At 41.5% G+C, this 18401-nt stretch overlaps 1 protein-coding gene across 1 annotated transcript in view; it reads right to left on the reverse strand.

Annotated features, from left to right (window-relative positions):
* The window catches only part of LOC134081896 (NACHT, LRR and PYD domains-containing protein 12-like), a 51298-nt gene that overhangs the window by 27086 nt on the left and 5811 nt on the right, over positions 1–18401 (reverse strand). Inside the window, exons 4-5 of the mRNA XM_062537594.1 lie at positions 17004–17126; positions 16726–16848 (exon numbers count right to left, since the gene is read on the reverse strand). Coding sequence (XP_062393578.1) covers positions 16726–16848; positions 17004–17126 — 246 coding nt within the window. The remainder of the gene's footprint in view (positions 1–16725; positions 16849–17003; positions 17127–18401) is intronic.

The raw sequence follows: 18401 nt of genomic DNA on the forward strand, positions 1-18401 counted from the left end.
TGTGTATATTTATGTGTGTGTGTGTGTGTGTGTGTGTGTGTGTGTGTGTGTGTGTGTGTGTGTGTGTGTGTGTGTTCCTGCATGTTTGTATGTGTGTTGCACCCAGAGCAACCATTCTCTTTTAAAACATACAGTATATATTTGAAAACTAGTTGATTAAAGGTTTCTAATGGTGTCACTTATATGTTTCTAGGTCAAAAACTAGCAGAGATTGAGATGTCTGTTTGGAACAGTTTTTCAAATCCCCAGGGGGGGATTTAGACTCCAGACATCTACAGGCCGATGGGTATACAGTCCTGAATGTACACATAAATCCATTTATTTTATAGCCCCCCATGGATGAAATTCCACAAAACGTGGCATACTCCCAGAGGTTGTCAGGTTAATCATACACATGAAATTTGGTGCAGTTCATAACATCTCATCTGAAGATAGGGGCAATTAAAGCAATATTACATTGCATTTTAAATTCTTACCATAGGGGTGTAAATCACAAATGACTGGTTATAAGCTAAGTTGATGCAAGCTCTTGAGACCAACATACCATAAACATTTTGTCATCCTCGGTGCCACGGTTCAGGTAGTTATGTAGGAAAAACTGCAATTTTTGGGCTTCGGGCGGGGGCAGCGCGGGGGGGGAGTGACCCCCGGGGACGAAATGAACATTTTCCACAGAAGTCTACTGGGGCTACATGCTCACCAAGTTTCATGTGCTCCGGTGTTACGGTGTCCCGGGAACCGTTGACAAAAAATGACTGAAAAATGGTTGAAATAGCAGAATCAATGTCAGCACAAGACTCCTCGCTGCGTGCCGCCATTGTTGTTTGAAATAGACAGTAGGCTCACTCGACATGTCAAGTTGGCTTCAAACACATGCAGTCGAATGCAAACAGAAACATAATTTGCGTCATATGCAGTGCATGCTGGTTAGACGTGTTGTTCGACTTGAAGAAATGTTGTGATACATGTCACAAAAATGCGACCATGTCACGTCGCTCAAAACTTGCGGGATGAAGACATATGAAGACGCCTGCAGTCAAATATCGCATTTGCTTTATAAAGCATGCAACCGACTGGATCCCGCCCCATGACGTCAGTTCAGGTACGTGATAGGGCCGTTTGGAACAAGTTTGGAAGTGTAAGGATCTAAACTCCCAGGCTGATGACATTCATTTCAATCATATATGGACTCTTGATTAGCTACTAAGTGTGGGGCTATTGTGGACCTCCTGTCACATGTTTGTCCAAAGTCCTCAGAAGTCAACTTGGACCAGGAAATGTAACCAAATGTATTGTCATGTCTTGATTAATTTACTCAAGTGGTTTCACTACAACAATGGTCTCAGTTTCACCTACAGTACTCATCATGTGATCTCCATTCATGTAAACCTCTATCACTGTGTGAACCAATCACAAACTTTGTAGCCTATATAAGGGTAGACAACCCATCATTCATGGAGTCTCTTAGCTATGAGCTCCCACACTTCGGTGTGTAGTCATCTTCCTCTGAGCTGGTAAAGTATGTTTCATTCTCTGTCTGTTTTTGTATCTTAGCCTAAGTATTTCTTGAACCTGTTTAAAGTAACTTTCACACTTTGCATTTAGATGTACTTCTGTAAAGTATTGGATGATTAGCTTGTACCTGTCCAATAAATTTGTTATGCTGAGCCGCATAGCCACTATGTACCGGCAGTGGAGGAGAATAGGACCCTCAGCATATTCCTGACGATACGGGGTCGGTAAGAATGACTGGTGGCAATACACAGTAAATAGTAATGATATGGCTCACATAAGCCTGATCTCGGATAATACACTTCGAAGGCACCACCAGGCTCACCAGCCTGACCCCTGAGAATAATGTAAGGTAAGGTAAGGTACTTTTATTTTTATAGCGCATTTAACGTGCACTGAGTGCAACCCAAAGCGCTTCACAGAACACAGAGCAGTGGCGGACCGTCAGGGCCTTCAAGGCCTTCTCTGAAGGCCTAACTATTTCCAAACGAATGAAAAATACTAGTGTCTTTAATAACATTTTACTTAACCATTTATTATTTGCTCCTGCTTCCTTCCCCGATCGTTCTCGACTACTACCGCTGTCGGCTGTGTGATTTGATTGACAGACTGTCTGAACAAATAGCGAGAGTGTGCGATATATTTTCATCCAATCCCATGAGTTCCCTTGTTAAGGCCCGCATCAGGCCTTCACAAGGAATCACTGCGTTTACGGTACCTAAGCAACCATTAGAAATCATATATTTGGATTCGGGTTGATTGATGGCTACATCTGACTAATTAGCCAATCAAATCGACCTATTATGGCGAGGTAGGCAGGTCTGACTGCAGCTAGGCCTGCAATGTTCGAAAAGAATACCCGGAATCGTTCATCACAAATGTTAACGCTGTTTGAGGCGTTTACCGTCTATGGCTTGACGTGAGGAACATCTTGTGCCAGTGTCAGAATCAGACTGGACTTCAATGGATAAATAAATGTGTCATACTGACATGACTATGGTTATAGTTATGAATAGTAAATAAACCATCATTAAGCAAAAATAATGTATAGTGTCAGCTGGACTAGCAGATATCGATAGTGCTACACATAACGTCAGCTATAACTCTGCACGTAGCTGGTACTATATGCAGGAATTGGTAAGTTTTGTTTCATGTTTATTTCATAACATAAGACTTGAAATAGATGCTTGTTATCTGGCCCTTTACTTTATAACAAACGTGTTTTAGTGCTGCTTGGTTATGACTAGATTGTTAGCTTGGTACGACTAGATTGTATGCTAGCTTGAAGTTGTGTGCGAGTTGATGAGACTTTGGTGAAGCTGTCGGGATCGGCATGTCAAACTGTCATTTGGTTCCCTGCTCTCCAAGGTCTGGTTTACTGCCAGTCTACTGCCCTGCTAGTTTAGTCCGACTTTTGCTCTCTTTGAGTTTTGTGGAAATTATTGGTGACTGTAGGATAGCCTAGCCCTGTAGTTCCACATGACTAGCTCTTCAGTAATCGGAGCAGCAGCGAAGCAACCTAAAATAATTGCACTGTACACGCTACAGCTAAATAGAAGAGCTCTACAAACAGTCTGAAGCAAGTAAGCTGATAGCCTAAATATTTCAAGTAGGGCCTAGTCTGCTCAAACCCATGCTGCTGATAAGGATAATGGCCAGGTCCCAATAAAGATGTTATGTTTACCAATAAACAATGCGGAATTCAGCTCGGACGTATTTGTTTATGTAACGAAAATAGTGATACACCGACTCGCGTTAGAAAGAGAAAACGTTTCTCTCCCACTGTGAAATGCAGGGAAATTGCACATTTGAACCTTGTAATGTAAAAAAAATCTCCGGGGGGATCCCCCCGTAACGCCCCCCTAATTTATTTATTTTTTGCAAAAAAATAGTCAGTATTGAAGGCCTAATTGCTGAACTCACGGTCCGCCACTGACACAGAGACAGTGCCGAAACGGAGTGGCGTAGTCGCCAGCGTACCCATGACAACACAACAAACAAATTCACAAAATAACAAGACACAATGCCGGACGGAGTGGCGTAATCGCCAGCGTACCCGTGACACCAAGACATACAAGACAGACAAACAAATAAACAAATGTCAAATAAATAATAAAACAAACAAAAAACAGAAAAGTCCACGTCAACCTTGTCCAATCAACTGCACTCAAGTCTGATGGCTGAGAAGTCCCAGAGCAATGAAGACGTAGCTAGGCTACCGCCTAGCCTCAATCGCTGGCAGATCCTCAGCAGATGAGATGGCCTGCAGGGCAGGCCCAGCCGATACAGCCTGCTGGCAAATCAAGACCATCCGACCATCGCCGCTGACAGGTACCAGGAAGATGCGCCGATGCGCTGCACCAGAGGGAAGGGACACTGGGACACAGGAGGATCCCCCGGTGCTCGCCCGAAAACCGCGTCCCTCTCCTGCGCCAGACCAGCCGAATGTTACTTTGAACTAAACCTTTTTCGTATTTGGCGGAGTCAGCTTTATTAGGATTCAACAGGGGTTATAATCAATTAATGTCTCAAACAGCGTGCGGCTGCTTCACGGATTTTCCTTCGACCATTTCCTGTTCCCTCATTGGTCCAGAGAAGTGACGTCATTACAGAAGGTATCTCCCATGACGATTATGACAGGGGTCTCGTTCTGCCTCCTTACCAAAGATTCTATAGCGGAACAAGATGAATCCGTTAACATTTTATGATCAGCCTGTAGCCAGCGTCTGGGACGACATCTGAGCTTGTCAAAAGTGATCCATCTTGCTCTGTTGTAGAATCTTTGCTCCTTATGTTAGAATGTACTAAAATGAACAGATATCGAAGGGATACCTTCTTATTTGTGATTTCTGGAACAGCGGTAGGCTAGCCTACGGAAAAGGTTTTGATATTGTGCTATTTTATGCTGTTGGTTACATGTACACACGGAAAACGCTTGATATGTAATTAATGTGCTACAATGCAGGCCTGTTAACTGTATGACAACAGTGGTTTATTTAAACTACATCATATCAATTTATTTCGTCAGTCATCATGCTCATTTTAATGAGTAAGAATGAAAGTTAAATACTGTATAAATAAATAAATAAATAAATCCTGCGATATCTCCCGCGAGGTCTCACGCGAATCACGTCTGTCAAATTTGCAAAATAGTGTTCGGGACCATCTGCGTCTAAAACTTTCGCCCCTCCTGGTGAGACTCAAGCTCTCGTTGACGTATGCAGCCAGCCGAAGTCAGCTGTATCTGAACTCGAATGCACCTAGTCACTTCGGCGATACGTCACATCTATGGAATCCCCTCCGGCGATCGTGATTGGTTCATTATTTTTTGCTCCCTTGAAGGAGTTTGCATTGCCCTCGAGCCCAGACCCTTGTGTGGAGCTCAGCAAAACGCCTCTGGTGGAGCATGGCGGAACTACAAGGGTCTGGCGAGAGTCAGGCTAAGACAAATAGCCTAGTAGCATAATGAAATCTATCTTTGCAATGTCCAATGTTATAAGTTAATCTGTATGAAAACACATATACAGTATTTGCAAAGAGGAGAAACCATTTACTTTGATTTACAATGAGAATTGCATTTAGTTTACATGCAATGATTGTTTTGGTTGTTGGTGGCGTTATTGCATCCCTTAGTTACTGACAAATGTCTACTCTAAGCCTATGAACATAATCAGATCAGGATAGATGGTGGCAAAATAAGACAATCTTAGCCGTGATCAGTGTGTGATTTATTAGTTTCTCAGGAAGGAACAGTTCTCAACTAGGCTTTTCCAAAGAACAATTGCATGTCTCTGTGTCAGCCACCCAGGCTCTGCCAGTTTGTCGCCAATATTCGTTTTTATTTCTGTAGTGGAAGTGAATTTGTTTCTGGAGTGTCTGGTCCATGATCAGGAAATGTGGCTTTTGAGTAGAAACATGTCCAGTGTCAAGTCATTACAAGTCAAAGAGGCAAAGTCAAAGTAAAGTCTCGAGTGAGTAGTATTCAAGTCCAAGTCGAGTTGCAAGTCATGCTGAATTTTATTAGGTCGAGTCTGAAGGCATTAAAATCATGACTGGAGGCCCCAGCCGTGGCGCGACTGGTTGGGGCACCTGCACCACACGCCGGCAACCCAGGTTCGATTCCCGCCCCGTGGTCCTTTCCAGATTCCACCCCTACTCTCTCGCCCACTCACTTCCTGTCTTTCTCTCTACTGTCCTGTCCAATTAAAGGCATAACCCCCCCCCCAAAAAAAATCTTAAAAAAAAAAAAAATCATGCATGTCTGCATGTGCCCCCTGAACTTTGCATGTGTAAATAGAACAAGCAAACAGAACACTTCAGCAGAACTGAGGAAAGCAGGTCTTTGTGACTTTCTCTAGTTACAGTGAGAATATTATTAATTGAGTTTGGTTATTTATTTGATCTAGTTTTTAAATGTCAGTTAAAAAATGTGCAGTGGATGGAGAGAGATATGTTTAGGGGGTGCCATGAGCCAGAGAGGTTTGGGAACCACTGCTCTACACACATTCTCCACAGTCAATAAATTAATCTAAAAATCATCCAGACCATCAAGTCCAGTCAGCGGCGGTTTGAGCACATAACTGATATATTGTTTATACATATTGAATGGAAGTCAATGGCAGCCGTAAAGCTGTAGATAGCAGTGACCAAACAATATCTTGCCTGAACGAAGGAGGGGAATGTCTGTTTTTCAGAATACCCTGCTACGTATAAATGTGGCCAAAACTATTTAGGAACTTTGTCTCCTGTTGTGTTACGGTCAAATCTGTCCGATTTTGCACATTTTGTCTCTGAAAAATATAGTTAACTTAATCTGATTGTCATGAGATTTCATGACTTTGTTCACATAGGGCATCTGAACACACAAAATAATTTTTGATAACTTTGATGCAATTTTGTGTGTTTTATTCAACTTGTGTACACCTGTGGTGTTCCCGGTCAAAAATGACCGGTCATTAGAAATGAATGGGTGTGACTACAAAAAGTGTATAAAATTGAGTTGAGTGACTTGCCAATTCATATGAACAGTTTCTGTCCTACACCCACACACAAAAAGTGCTATTTAGTAGCTTTTGGTGTACATTTTGGAATATAAAATACATGTTTAGTTTTTAGCATATCAAATATAGTGGTCAAAAATATTAGCCCCCATGATGGGATGGTCAATAATATTACTGCGCATGTGATTTTTTTGCTCTCAAAACACACCTAATTAACCAATCAGCTTTCAAACCACACCTGTGCAGTTAATTGGCTTCATAACAATACCCGAGCATTCAATCAGCATAAAAGGACTCCAAGAAACAAGGCACAAGTCACTTGTACACATTATCGAGGTCGAGGGACTACTCTTACTGACCATGTCAAAGACAAAGGAAATCAGTCTTGAGCTCAGAAAGAAGATAGTGGAGGATCATAAGGGGGAAGGTTATACTGCCATTTCCAAGCACAGTGTCTAGAACTGCTGTACGTTGCATCATTGCCAAGTACAAGAAGACAAATTATGTACAAAACAAACCTGGGCCTGGTTGTAAGCACAAGATTTCAAGAACTCTGGAGAGGAAAATAGTCAGAGATGTCAGCAAGAAGGCCGGCCATCTGCCAAGATGATTGTTGCTGACCTGGCCTCTTCTGGAGTTGATATTTCAAGGAACAAAGTTGGGAGGGCCTTTCATCATGGTGGGCTTCAGGGCCATCGTCTCAGAACCCCTTTACTCAAAGAGTGGCACATCCCAACCTTGAATTTCCCCTTGGGGATATATAAAGTATCTATCTATCTCTCTATCAGACTGAGATTTGCCTGTGAGCATTTGAGAGATAAAAAATTAAGTCTGGAAGTCTGTGCTTTGGTCTTATGAGACTAATCTGGAACTGTTTGGGCACATGGATGTTGCTTATGTTTGGCGAAGAAAGGGAGATGCTTTCAACCCTAAGTTGAACCCCACAGTTAAACATGGTGGTGGGAGCATCATGCTGTGGGGCTGTTTCGCAGCCTCAGGCACAGGGAACCTTGCTCAGGTGCATGGCATCATGAAAAAAGAAAATGAAAATTTTGAAGTATAATATGCAGAAATTGGCTCTTAGACTAGCTTTAGGTCGTCGCAGGGTCTTCCAACAAGACAATTACCCAAAGCATACATCAAAATTGGTCCAACACTTGATCAAGGATACCAAAACCAAGGTCCTGGAGTGGCCCACACAGAGCCCAGACCTCAATCCAATTGAGAATCTGTGTTGGGTGCTCTAAGTGAATGTCCATGTTCGAAAACTATGCAGCTGGAACAATTTGCAATGAAAGAATGGGTCAAAATACCTCAGGAGACCTGTGCCAGCTTATTAAAGAACTACTCAAGGTCATTGTTGTCAGTTGTGGCTCAGAAAAGGCACGCTATTGACTATTAATGGTCATACTGTACAAATAAAATCATACCGGTCAGTTTTGACCGGGAACACAAAAAGTATGATTTTGTGCAATTGGGAAAAAATTTAAATGGTTTCAAAACAAAGATTATTCTAAAACTTGGTCATAATGTACTCTGTGACATAATAACCCAATATTTTTATCTGAATGTTTATTAGAGCCAAAATAATGCATATGTTATGCTATTTTTATTACAAAACGATTTGTATGAGTTCAGGTCAATGAGGCCTACAGGCCATAAATAGCAAATAGAACTTTAAAACATGTAATGTTTACAAGAACTTAAGCTAGTTAAAAGATCCATAACAACATAAGATGAATATATGTCTTATTATGGATTTGCAATCAACTATAATAGGGTCGGTCACTTTTGACCGGGAACACAAAAGATGTAATTTTGTGCCACTGTTAGAAATGTGAAATGGTTTCAAAACAAAGGTTCTTTTTAAATTTGAACATGAAGTATTCTGTGATAAATAGCACAATATATTTATCTTAATGTTGATTAGAGCCAAAGTAATGCATATATTATGCTATTTTTACTAAAAAAACGACTTGCATGAGCTCAGGTCATTGAGGCCTACAGGCCATAAATAGCAAATAGAACTTTAAAACATGTAATGTTCACAAGGACTTGAGCTATTCAAAAGATACATAACAACATTAGGTGAATACATATGTATAATTATGGATTTACAATCAACTATACTGGGGTCGGTCATTTTTGACCGGGAACACAAAACTGATTAACATGAAATGAACACAACAGGAGGGTTAAGAAAAACATTTGTTATTGAAGCTTTTTAACTTTGGCAGTGGCACATTTATGAAACTTCTGCTGATCATCAATTTCAATCCTAAGTATTTATAAGTGTTGACTCTCAGCACCATAAAGCTTTCTACTTCTTCCTCAAAGCCAGGCGTAACGTGAACAAAAACATGCACACACATTTCACCGTCTTTCCACTTGAAAGGCTCCTACAACAATGACATGACTACATTGACTAGCGTGTGCTTAATATCAATACCGGAAACAACCACTAGTTGGCAGCATTTACTGAGAAACAATAAGTATACAAAACCCAAGGACACAACAATGGCTAATAACTCAGATAGGAGTTTGGGTAGGGGGCCCTGGCTTGTCTTAGAAACAGACAATGGGGCCTTCAAAGAAAAAAGGTTGGGAAACACTGGTGTAGTGTGTCTGTGTAGGAGACAGCACACAGCCCTGTGGGGCCCAGTGATTGGTGTAGAGTGTGTGTGTAGGAGACAGCACACAGCCCTGTGGGGCCCAGTGATTGGTGTAGAGTGCAGTATGGAGGCAGCACACAGCCCTGTGGGGCCCAGTGATTGGTGTAGAGTGTGTGTAGGAGACAGCACACAGCCCTGTGGGGCCCAGTGATTGGTGTAGAGTGTGTGTGTAGGAGACAGCACACAGCCCTGTGGGGCCCAGTGATTGGTGTAGAGTGTGTGTAGGAGACAGCACACAGCCCTGTGGGGCCCAGTGATTGGTGTAGAGTGTGTGTAGGAGACAGCACACAGCCCTGTGGGGCCCAGTGATTGGTGTAGAGTGTGTGTGTGTAGGAGACAGCACACAGCCCTGTGGGGCCCAGTGATTGGTGTAGAGTGTGTGTAGGAGACAGCACACAGCCCTGTGGGGCCCAGTGATTGGTGTAGAGTGTGTGTAGGAGACAGCACACAGCCCTGTGGGGCCCAGTGATTATGGTCAATGGAGATGAGGTATTAAATGAGGCACAAGATGAGACCTGTTGTGTCTAATTAAGGAGACCCCCCCCCCCACACAAGCAGAGAACAAGCAGAGAACAACCTCCATCACCACATCAACTCATTACATTAATCACACACACACACACACACACACACACACACACACACACACACACACACACACATACAAGACTCCTTAACGTAAATGGAAGATGGCACTCTCACTGGTTTATTCACTGGATGTGACGACCCAAAACACATCCAGTATCAATTCAGAGTCTTCAGTACAACTCTCTGCCCCACAACATACCCAGAAATTACTTTCCAGAAAAAAACTCTTTCAAACCATGTGCCTGCCCAACCATTCATTCTGCTGTTAAAACGTGAACGCAAGTGGCACAAGTGTATTCAAATATAATGCAAGTACCAGTGCTGATGTGCTTCAGGCTATGTGTTTACATCACATTTTTTTTTTTTTTTTATTTATTTAACCTTTATTTAACCAGGAAAAGTCCCGTTGAGATTAAGAACCTCTTTTCCAAGGGAGTCCTGGCCAAGAGGCAGCAGAAAGTTACAAACTACAGCCTTAAAATGACAATCATCATGTAAAACAATTACAAATTAAGGATGCCGTCTCAAATGCTCTCAATCTGAATTTAAAATCATTCAATGGAATCAGTTCTGCTAGTTTCCAGTCCTTTTGCAACTTGTTCCATGTGGAGGGGGCAGAGAAAACAAAGGCCCTTTTCCCCAGTTCCGTAAGGACAGACGGAATAGAAAGCAGCAGGTGATTATTAGAGCACAGACCATAAGAATTAAGACTTCTCAGTGTGATTAAGCTACTTATATAGGATGGCAATAGTCCAAGTATGGCCTTGTAAATAAAGGTATACAGATGGTACGGGTTGAGAATGCTCCTTTCTTTCCCGCACATCGGGACTCCCGAAGCATCGGGAAAACTGCAACCGCAAGGGGGCAACATAGACCGCCCTAATAATATGAAGGTTCGGCTCATGAAAAAACCCGAGGACACCGCGCTGGTGACAAGCGGAGAAAAGAGACATGACGCTCGGCATGTTAGATTGCAGTTGCAGAGTTTTCGAATGTTTACAGCCTACCTCACAGCTCTCTCACTCGACGTAGCCTATAACTCAGTCAGTCCAGCAGAGATGCCAGAGCAACGTTTTGGTCAATGGAGAGGGAGAGAAATGCTCCGCATATCCGTCTCATTTAATCATTAAAATGAATGTGATGACTGGCGAAATTAATCAAACGACGTTTCAATAAACCATTGTTGAAATGAATGAAAATGGTTTTAGAGACCCATAGGCCTATCAGAAGGAAATAGCCTTCAATTCAACCTGAAATAGGCTACTCGAAAGGCAACCTTAGATTAATTCATGATTTCATTAGGCTACGGTTACAAGACCGCATTTCCGTGAATAGGCTATTATTGTCAATGTCAAGGCGAAGACGAAAGAGATGGACAAGATGGACATTTTGGCTACATTTACATGCTAGGAATACTTAGAAATGTGTATAGGCTATTTTAAAACGGAGGCATGTTCATTTTAACCGGCGACGCTGGGTAGCCTACATGTACCCAGCACTTATTATCACAGATTTTGTCCCCACCACTTTTGACGACTGAAAATAAAATGTATTGAACAGAAATCTCTTTAATACATGCCTATGCTTGTCACTTTACTTATAACCGTAGGCTACATGCATGGAGAAGATCGCGCATTTTGTAACATTGTAACAATGGATGGTCAGATATGCGATAGGGCAGTGAGGGTGATTCATTGTAACCATCGACTAGGAGGCCTAGCTCCGCAATATAAGTTTCTAGCAACGTATGTATCGTATGCATCTTCATGTTGATTCAGAGATAGGCATAGACTACCATAGGCTGCTGGGCGTCAAGCTATATGACAGCATTTTATCATGTGGTGAATTAATAACTAACGTCAGTTTAACATGTCAGAACTTTTGATCAGCGTTTCAAGTGCATGTAGCAAATAAAGCCTTCCAGTGTCCACAATCGAGCTGTGGCGCAACTGGTTGGAGCATGTGCAAGGTACGCCAGCGATCGGGGTTCGAAACCCACTCAAAGAACCTCTCCGGAACTCATCAAGAGAAAAGTTGTCGTTTTATTAAAAAATGAAAGATTTTCTGTTTTGCGATTTTTTTTATGTTTGCGATGTCTGCTGAAAAGAAAAGTTAATAGCCTATGTGAATTTGTGGTTCAGCGCACACTCACACACATTTTTACATTGACATAGTGTCGGGCTCAGGTGTCTGTCGAGAGAGAAGAGGGAGAGGCAGTCGTCCTCAGTGCCACATATAGGTAGGCTATAATGTAGTGAACTGGTTAGACGAGTGTGGGGGAGGGGCATGATCGCACAAGACAATTGCTCTTCATGAAATGGATCTCACATACGGCTGTCGATTTTTAAATGTAGCCTAGGCCTACTACACCACTTGCGAAATCGGACGTGGCACATAGCCTAATTATTAGGCTACTGGATTTAATATAGCAAATCCATGGACTTTGTTCATCCTATACAATAAGTAGCCTATAAAATCCGACAATCCAAAACGATAACGAGATCTCCCAGAAACGAAAAACAAGTTTGTTGAGTAGCCTAGTCCTTCCAACAATCTCAGCTTTTGCGTTTGATAGATAAAAGGCATCCTGTCCTGCTGTATTCCAATGAGAAAAAAAAGCATCCAAGGTATAGGGTCACGGTAATGCAGAATGCATGAATCTCTCTCTCTCTCTCTTTCTCTCTCTCTCTCTCTCTATATATATAGACCTGGCTTTTTACCAAATGGCGAACCTCGAAAATTATTTAGGATATAGAGCCGTGTCCATTACGCACTACAGTTATTTTTAGGCTATTGTTTTATTTGAGTGTTTTTGTCTACCATGGCAAACATAGTTGAAATGTTCGCTCTAAACTTATGTATTGTTTTAAGAGAATATGCCAATGATAATGGCACTTTGTAAAAACAACATATTCTTAGGATTTGTCCTCTCACCTGCAGCAGGCCCATTCAAAAGCCCATCCACCTCATTTGCATTTGAAAGAGCCAATCACTAAAGTGACACATTTAGTCTGGAAAAAGTAGCAGGCTAGCCTACTTTATGAGTTTTTTTGACCCCTCTAATAAATTGCCTATAGGCCTACTACGATATGGAGGAAGGGCTGCCTAACTGTTCCCCCTAAGAGTTTTTTCATAAGATAAAATGTTTACGCTATTTAAGTTTAGGATTTGGTAGACAAGACAACCTCGGAAAAGTTCTTCAGATAAACATTTTTTTTTATCGAATTAAAGGAAAGAAAATGTATCACCGGGGTTTCGGGGCTTGCGAAGGCATTCGTTGATCTTATCGATGCAGTCCTTGCGGCCACTTCATCGTAGGAAACTTTCTGTTTAGTGTTGACAACACAAAGGCCTTCACGTTGTGTGGCAGTGCTTGCTTGCCCTTCGATCCATCCCAGTTGGTGGTTTTGCACCTGTCCCTGAGTTATAGTCTATATCATGGGTCTTCAACCGGGGGTCAAGGCGTTCTGCGTAAATTCATTAATCCAACGTTCTCCGTGATGTCATACTATCAAAATGAAACGATAACGTTAATCTTGTGTGTTTGTGTTTCCTTGTGTAAGACAAGTTATATTTACACAAGATGCAGAGGCTCTCTGTCTGTATCAGGTTGAGTAAATGAAGCTTTGCCTGAATTTAGCTGAATTTATACCACCAGAGAGGGTTAAAAGCGGAGCTTCTCACACTTGAATATTAATTCGCCAATGTGAATGTAACGGTAAACACAGCAACGTTGTATCTAAGACAGCGGCAATATAAACGAAAATGATAGTAGCAGTGGTATAAACGGGATAATCAACTCCGCGCCGTGCGTTTATAGGAAAATAATGCACTGCAATAATGCCTGCGGCGTCGGGACCTTATTAACACTTAAAACGTGCATTATTTTCCTAGAAACGCACGGTGCGTCGTTGATTATCCCTTACATATCCACCTTAGTTGACCCTTGTGACATTCATTCTATTATAGGGCGAGTTTATGCAACACTATGTAGGCTAAAGAATTATCAGAAACGAGCTGTATAAAGCAGTTACCCCCCTGTTAATAATAACTTATGTTTAGAATGTGTGCGTTCGTGTGCGTGCGCGTACGTGCATGCATGTAGGCACTAATGACTGACGGTTCAAATGATAGGCATGATTTGAGGTGTGCCAGGTGTGGGGGTCCGTGCTCAGTCTCTCTCACAGCCAAGGGGTCCTTGGGCTGAAAAAGGTTGAAGACCCCTGGACTATATGAGTAAGCAGCTAAGCGCTTATGCTCTAACCGCATAATAAAAGAAGCACCTGCATTCCACAGCAGTGCTTATGGCAAGGCTATTAACACCTGTCACTGAGCTATGGACAAGCAGTTATGCTCGAAAATTATCATAATAACAGACACACCTAATTGTATGGCTCTATGTTTAAACACATAAAATTAGCAAGCATTTCCTAGCAGCAACGTTTGCTTTCTTTTTCTGTCGGACCAGCAGCAGTCTCCACGTTTCGCGGCCCGTAGTTTGAGAAACGCTGCATTAAAGTGTCATTTGGTTGTAGGCTATATGTTTAGCGATTTCTTTGTGTGTTTTTCATTGTAGTGTGTGTGCATTGAGTAGCCTAGTTCCTTAAAATACGGAACAAAGAGTGTCCCGTAGCCATCTGTTCAATACGGAAGAAGACTAACTATTACCTATATATTTCTTATAACGAAACGCGAAGAAAAAATACTAGGACTGACCGTCTCGTTTCTCCGCGTTTCCCCCAATACCATGGCGACAAAGAGAAATAAATATGATTTGACATTTAAGCTGATTGCTGACAAATTTGCCACACAGTTCGGGAGAAGCAGCGGACAGGAGCGCCACCACAAGCAAGCACTTCTAGCCCAAATTAACATGGCAACGTTGCCTATGATTAAAGTGTCTAAGTAGGCTAGTCCTACTAATATTACATTTGATTGGTAACATGTTTGTAGCGCGCCAGTTTACCCATCCCCTACATCAAAACAGCTTAGAATCAATCAAAGAATCAGCTGTGTCGGCGTTAGGCTGTAGGCGATTTTCTATAACCATTTTCATTCATTTCAACAATGGTTCATTGAAACGTCGTTTGAATAATTTCGCCAGTCATCACCTTCATTGTAATGATTAAATGAGATTAAGGAGTCGACTATTGACGGATATGCGGTCTTCATCATTTTGAAATGCGGGATGAAACTTTCTGCCACCTGGTGGTTGTTTGGGTACATTGCCTTAGCCTCGAAAAAAATCGGCTTGACGGCCTGCGGGATCTCTTCGGGAGTCCCGCGGGAGAAGGTGCATTCTCAACCCGTACCCACTGTACCAGTGAGTCAGTCTCCTGGTGGTCAAAGGAGGCCATCCAATTCGGGAATACAATTCGCAGTGATGGGTCAAGGCCCTACAGCCAGTAATAAACCTCAGAGCAGCATGATACACAGAGTCAATCTTATTTAGACATTGGGCTGAAGCATTCATATACAGCAGGTCTCCATAGTCTAAAATAGATAAGAAGGTTGCAGCAACAAGACGTTTTTTAACCTCAAATGAAAAACTAAATTTATTTTGAAATTAAAAACCCAATTTCAGTTTAAGTTTCTTCACAAGATTGTCAATATGGGGTTTAAAAGTCATCGAGCAGTATACCAAGGTCATCGAGCAGTATACCAAGGTATTTGTACTGTTTAACCACCTCTATTTCTTTTCCCTGACGGGTAAGTACTGTGGGGATAATTTGCAGACCCTTCCTTGGCTTTGAGAAAATCATTAGCTTGGTTTTGTCAGCATTAAGGACTAGCTTTAGCTGCAGAAATGTATGCTGAACCACATCAAAAGCTTTCTGCAGGGATTCAATAGCATTATTAGGGGATGGGTCAAAACAGTAAATTATTGTATCATCTGCGTAAAAATGCATATTAGCATCAGACATATTTTGTCCTAGATCATTCATGTACATAACGAATAATAGGGGACCTAAAATAGAACCCTGTGGCACTCCCTTGTGGACGTTTGCAAAATCAGAGCACAAATCACCATATTTAATGCATTGGGTTCTATCACTTAAATAATTTGTGAACCAGGAAACTACATGATCTGATAGACCAAAACTGATAAGCCTTTGCCTTAGTATTGTGTGGTCCACAGTGTCGAACGCCTTCAACAAATCAACAAAAAGAGCAGCACAGTACTGCCTATTATCAAGACCTACAAGTATGTCATTTATCACTTTCGTAGCTGCAGTGATGGTACTGTGTTTTTTCCTAAAACCTGATTGCAGCTTTGAGAGAAGGTCGTTCGAGGATAAAAACTCTTTAAGTTGCTCACACACTAGTGATTCAAGTATTTTTGACAGGATACACAAATTTGACATTGGCCTGTAATTAGTTAAAACTGCTGGGTCACAAAATACTTGAATCACTAGGATTCAAGTATTTTTGACAGGATACACAAATTTGATATTGGCCTGTAATTAGTTAAAACTGCTGGGTCACCTCCTTTTAAAAGAGGAACAACAAATGCTGACTTCCAAACTGAGGGAATCTCCTTGTTTTCAATTGATAGGTTAAACAGTGTTGTTAGAGGCTGTGCAATAAAATCAGCAGCCATTTTCACAAAATAAGGTTCTAACAAATCTGGCCCCGGAGGTTTTCTGTGATTCAGAGTTTTGAGAGCCTTATGAACTTGCTGCAGAGTAAAAGGTGCAAATACATATAGGGCACATAGGGCTTTAGATTTGAAACAGGTGTCCACATATGACAACATCCTATTTCAACAAGTGTGTTTTGCACTGTGTACTCAGTCACAAACACACAGAGACGCACATGCACTCACACACACCTTAATGTGTAGTAGAAATACACACAGACACAGACAGACAGACAGACAGACAGACAGACAGACACACACACACACACACACACACAAATATATAGCATGAAGATAAGAGTTGTGATCTTACTGTTGAGTAGAAGAGTCTCCTCCTGTAAAGTTGATTATTCGACCTGTGGACTGATCACTCTTCATGGACACACGGGTGGGTGTAGGGGAGGGAGGCCTCTGGTTAGATCTAGTGTGCACCATCCTAGAGGAGAAGAGGAGGATTTACATCACAAAAACATTCCCTTTATCTACACACCACACAAGAACACACACACACACACACACACACAAAGACACACAAAGACACACACACACACACACAAATATATAGCATGAAGATAAGAGTTGTGATCTTACTGTTGAGTAGAAGAGTCTCCTCCTGTAAAGTTGATTATTCGACCTGTGGACTGATCACTCTTCATGGACACACGGGTGGGTGTAGGGGAGGGAGGCCTCTGGTTAGATCTAGTGTGCACCATCCTAGAGGAGAAGAGGAGGATTTACATCTAGGGATGTAACGGTATGAAAATTTAACCCCACGGTTATAGTGACCAAAATTATCACGGTTTTCGGTATTATCGCGGTATTTTAAAAATTGTGTGTACAATATGTTAAGAAAGCGCTGATGGGTGTAGACAAGCTGAAATATTTTAGTTTAAAAAAGTGTTTCTTACATTAAAAATATAGGCAAACCCTTATTGCCTTCAGCAGGATACCGATCATTCACAGCAGTGGCAATCCTAGTCTCTGCTCAACCCTCCACACACACAGAAAATGGCTTGTCTTGTTTCTATTGCATATTTTGAATTCATAAACTTTATATATTTTGCTAATAGTTTAGAATATGTTAGGATCTGCATAATTACTTATAGCTAAAATATTCAGTAATTTGAATACTTCATATTGATTTTTAAACTATTACACTGTCTTTAATGACATTACAGGGGTGTTGTGTAGGTCTAATTGAGAGCCTGTCACTTTAAGAGATACGTGAAGTAGCCTAATTATATTAACCTTCATTCGGTTTTATGAAGTAGTCACGCATAGTTCAAGGATATCCGATTTCATTGAGTAAAATGTATGTTCAAAAAATTAACAAGTCAAAGAAAATATTGCTGGGATCATAGAAAAGATAAGTGTCTTGCAATGTTAACTTCTAATGTTAACCAATGATTTTGGTGAGCACTAGGCTACTGTACATTAGCCTAATGATAGACATGAGCTAACGGGATAGTTACCTTGATGGAAAAGATTGCCAATAGGCTGTGTAGCTTTTTTCGGAAATTGAATTAAACACTACAGTAGCCTAAATGAACTAAATTCCATAGCCTACTGTAGGTAGGTTACCGTGGCATTGTGCTCACTTTTTCCTTGGTTGGAAGTGTTGTCTGCTTATAGCTTAACTTATGATTTGGAGTTTGGTATATCTGTTATAGCCTATCCAATGAGTGACACCCGGCGCTCGACATAAAACTTTACGGCATTCTCCTGATAACGTTAGTGGAATAGCCTAGATTTAATGTGAACGTGTAGTAGGCCTACATAAATAGACGCAGAGTGGCTACATGATACAGCGCACGTTTTGGGGTGAAAATGCTGCGCCCTTTAAAAGCAGGTGTAGCCTTATCCGAATCATGGTTAAATCCATCAATTAGAAAACAGAATTAGTAAGGTAAAGTTGTGTAAACTTGTGTTTCATAGTAGCCTTCCAGCTTGTGTCAAAAGCAGGCTCGGATGAAGCTGGGAGGAATTAAA

Source organism: Sardina pilchardus, chromosome 1, assembly GCF_963854185.1.
Source record: "Sardina pilchardus chromosome 1, fSarPil1.1, whole genome shotgun sequence".
Taxonomy (NCBI): domain Eukaryota; kingdom Metazoa; phylum Chordata; class Actinopteri; order Clupeiformes; family Clupeidae; genus Sardina; species Sardina pilchardus.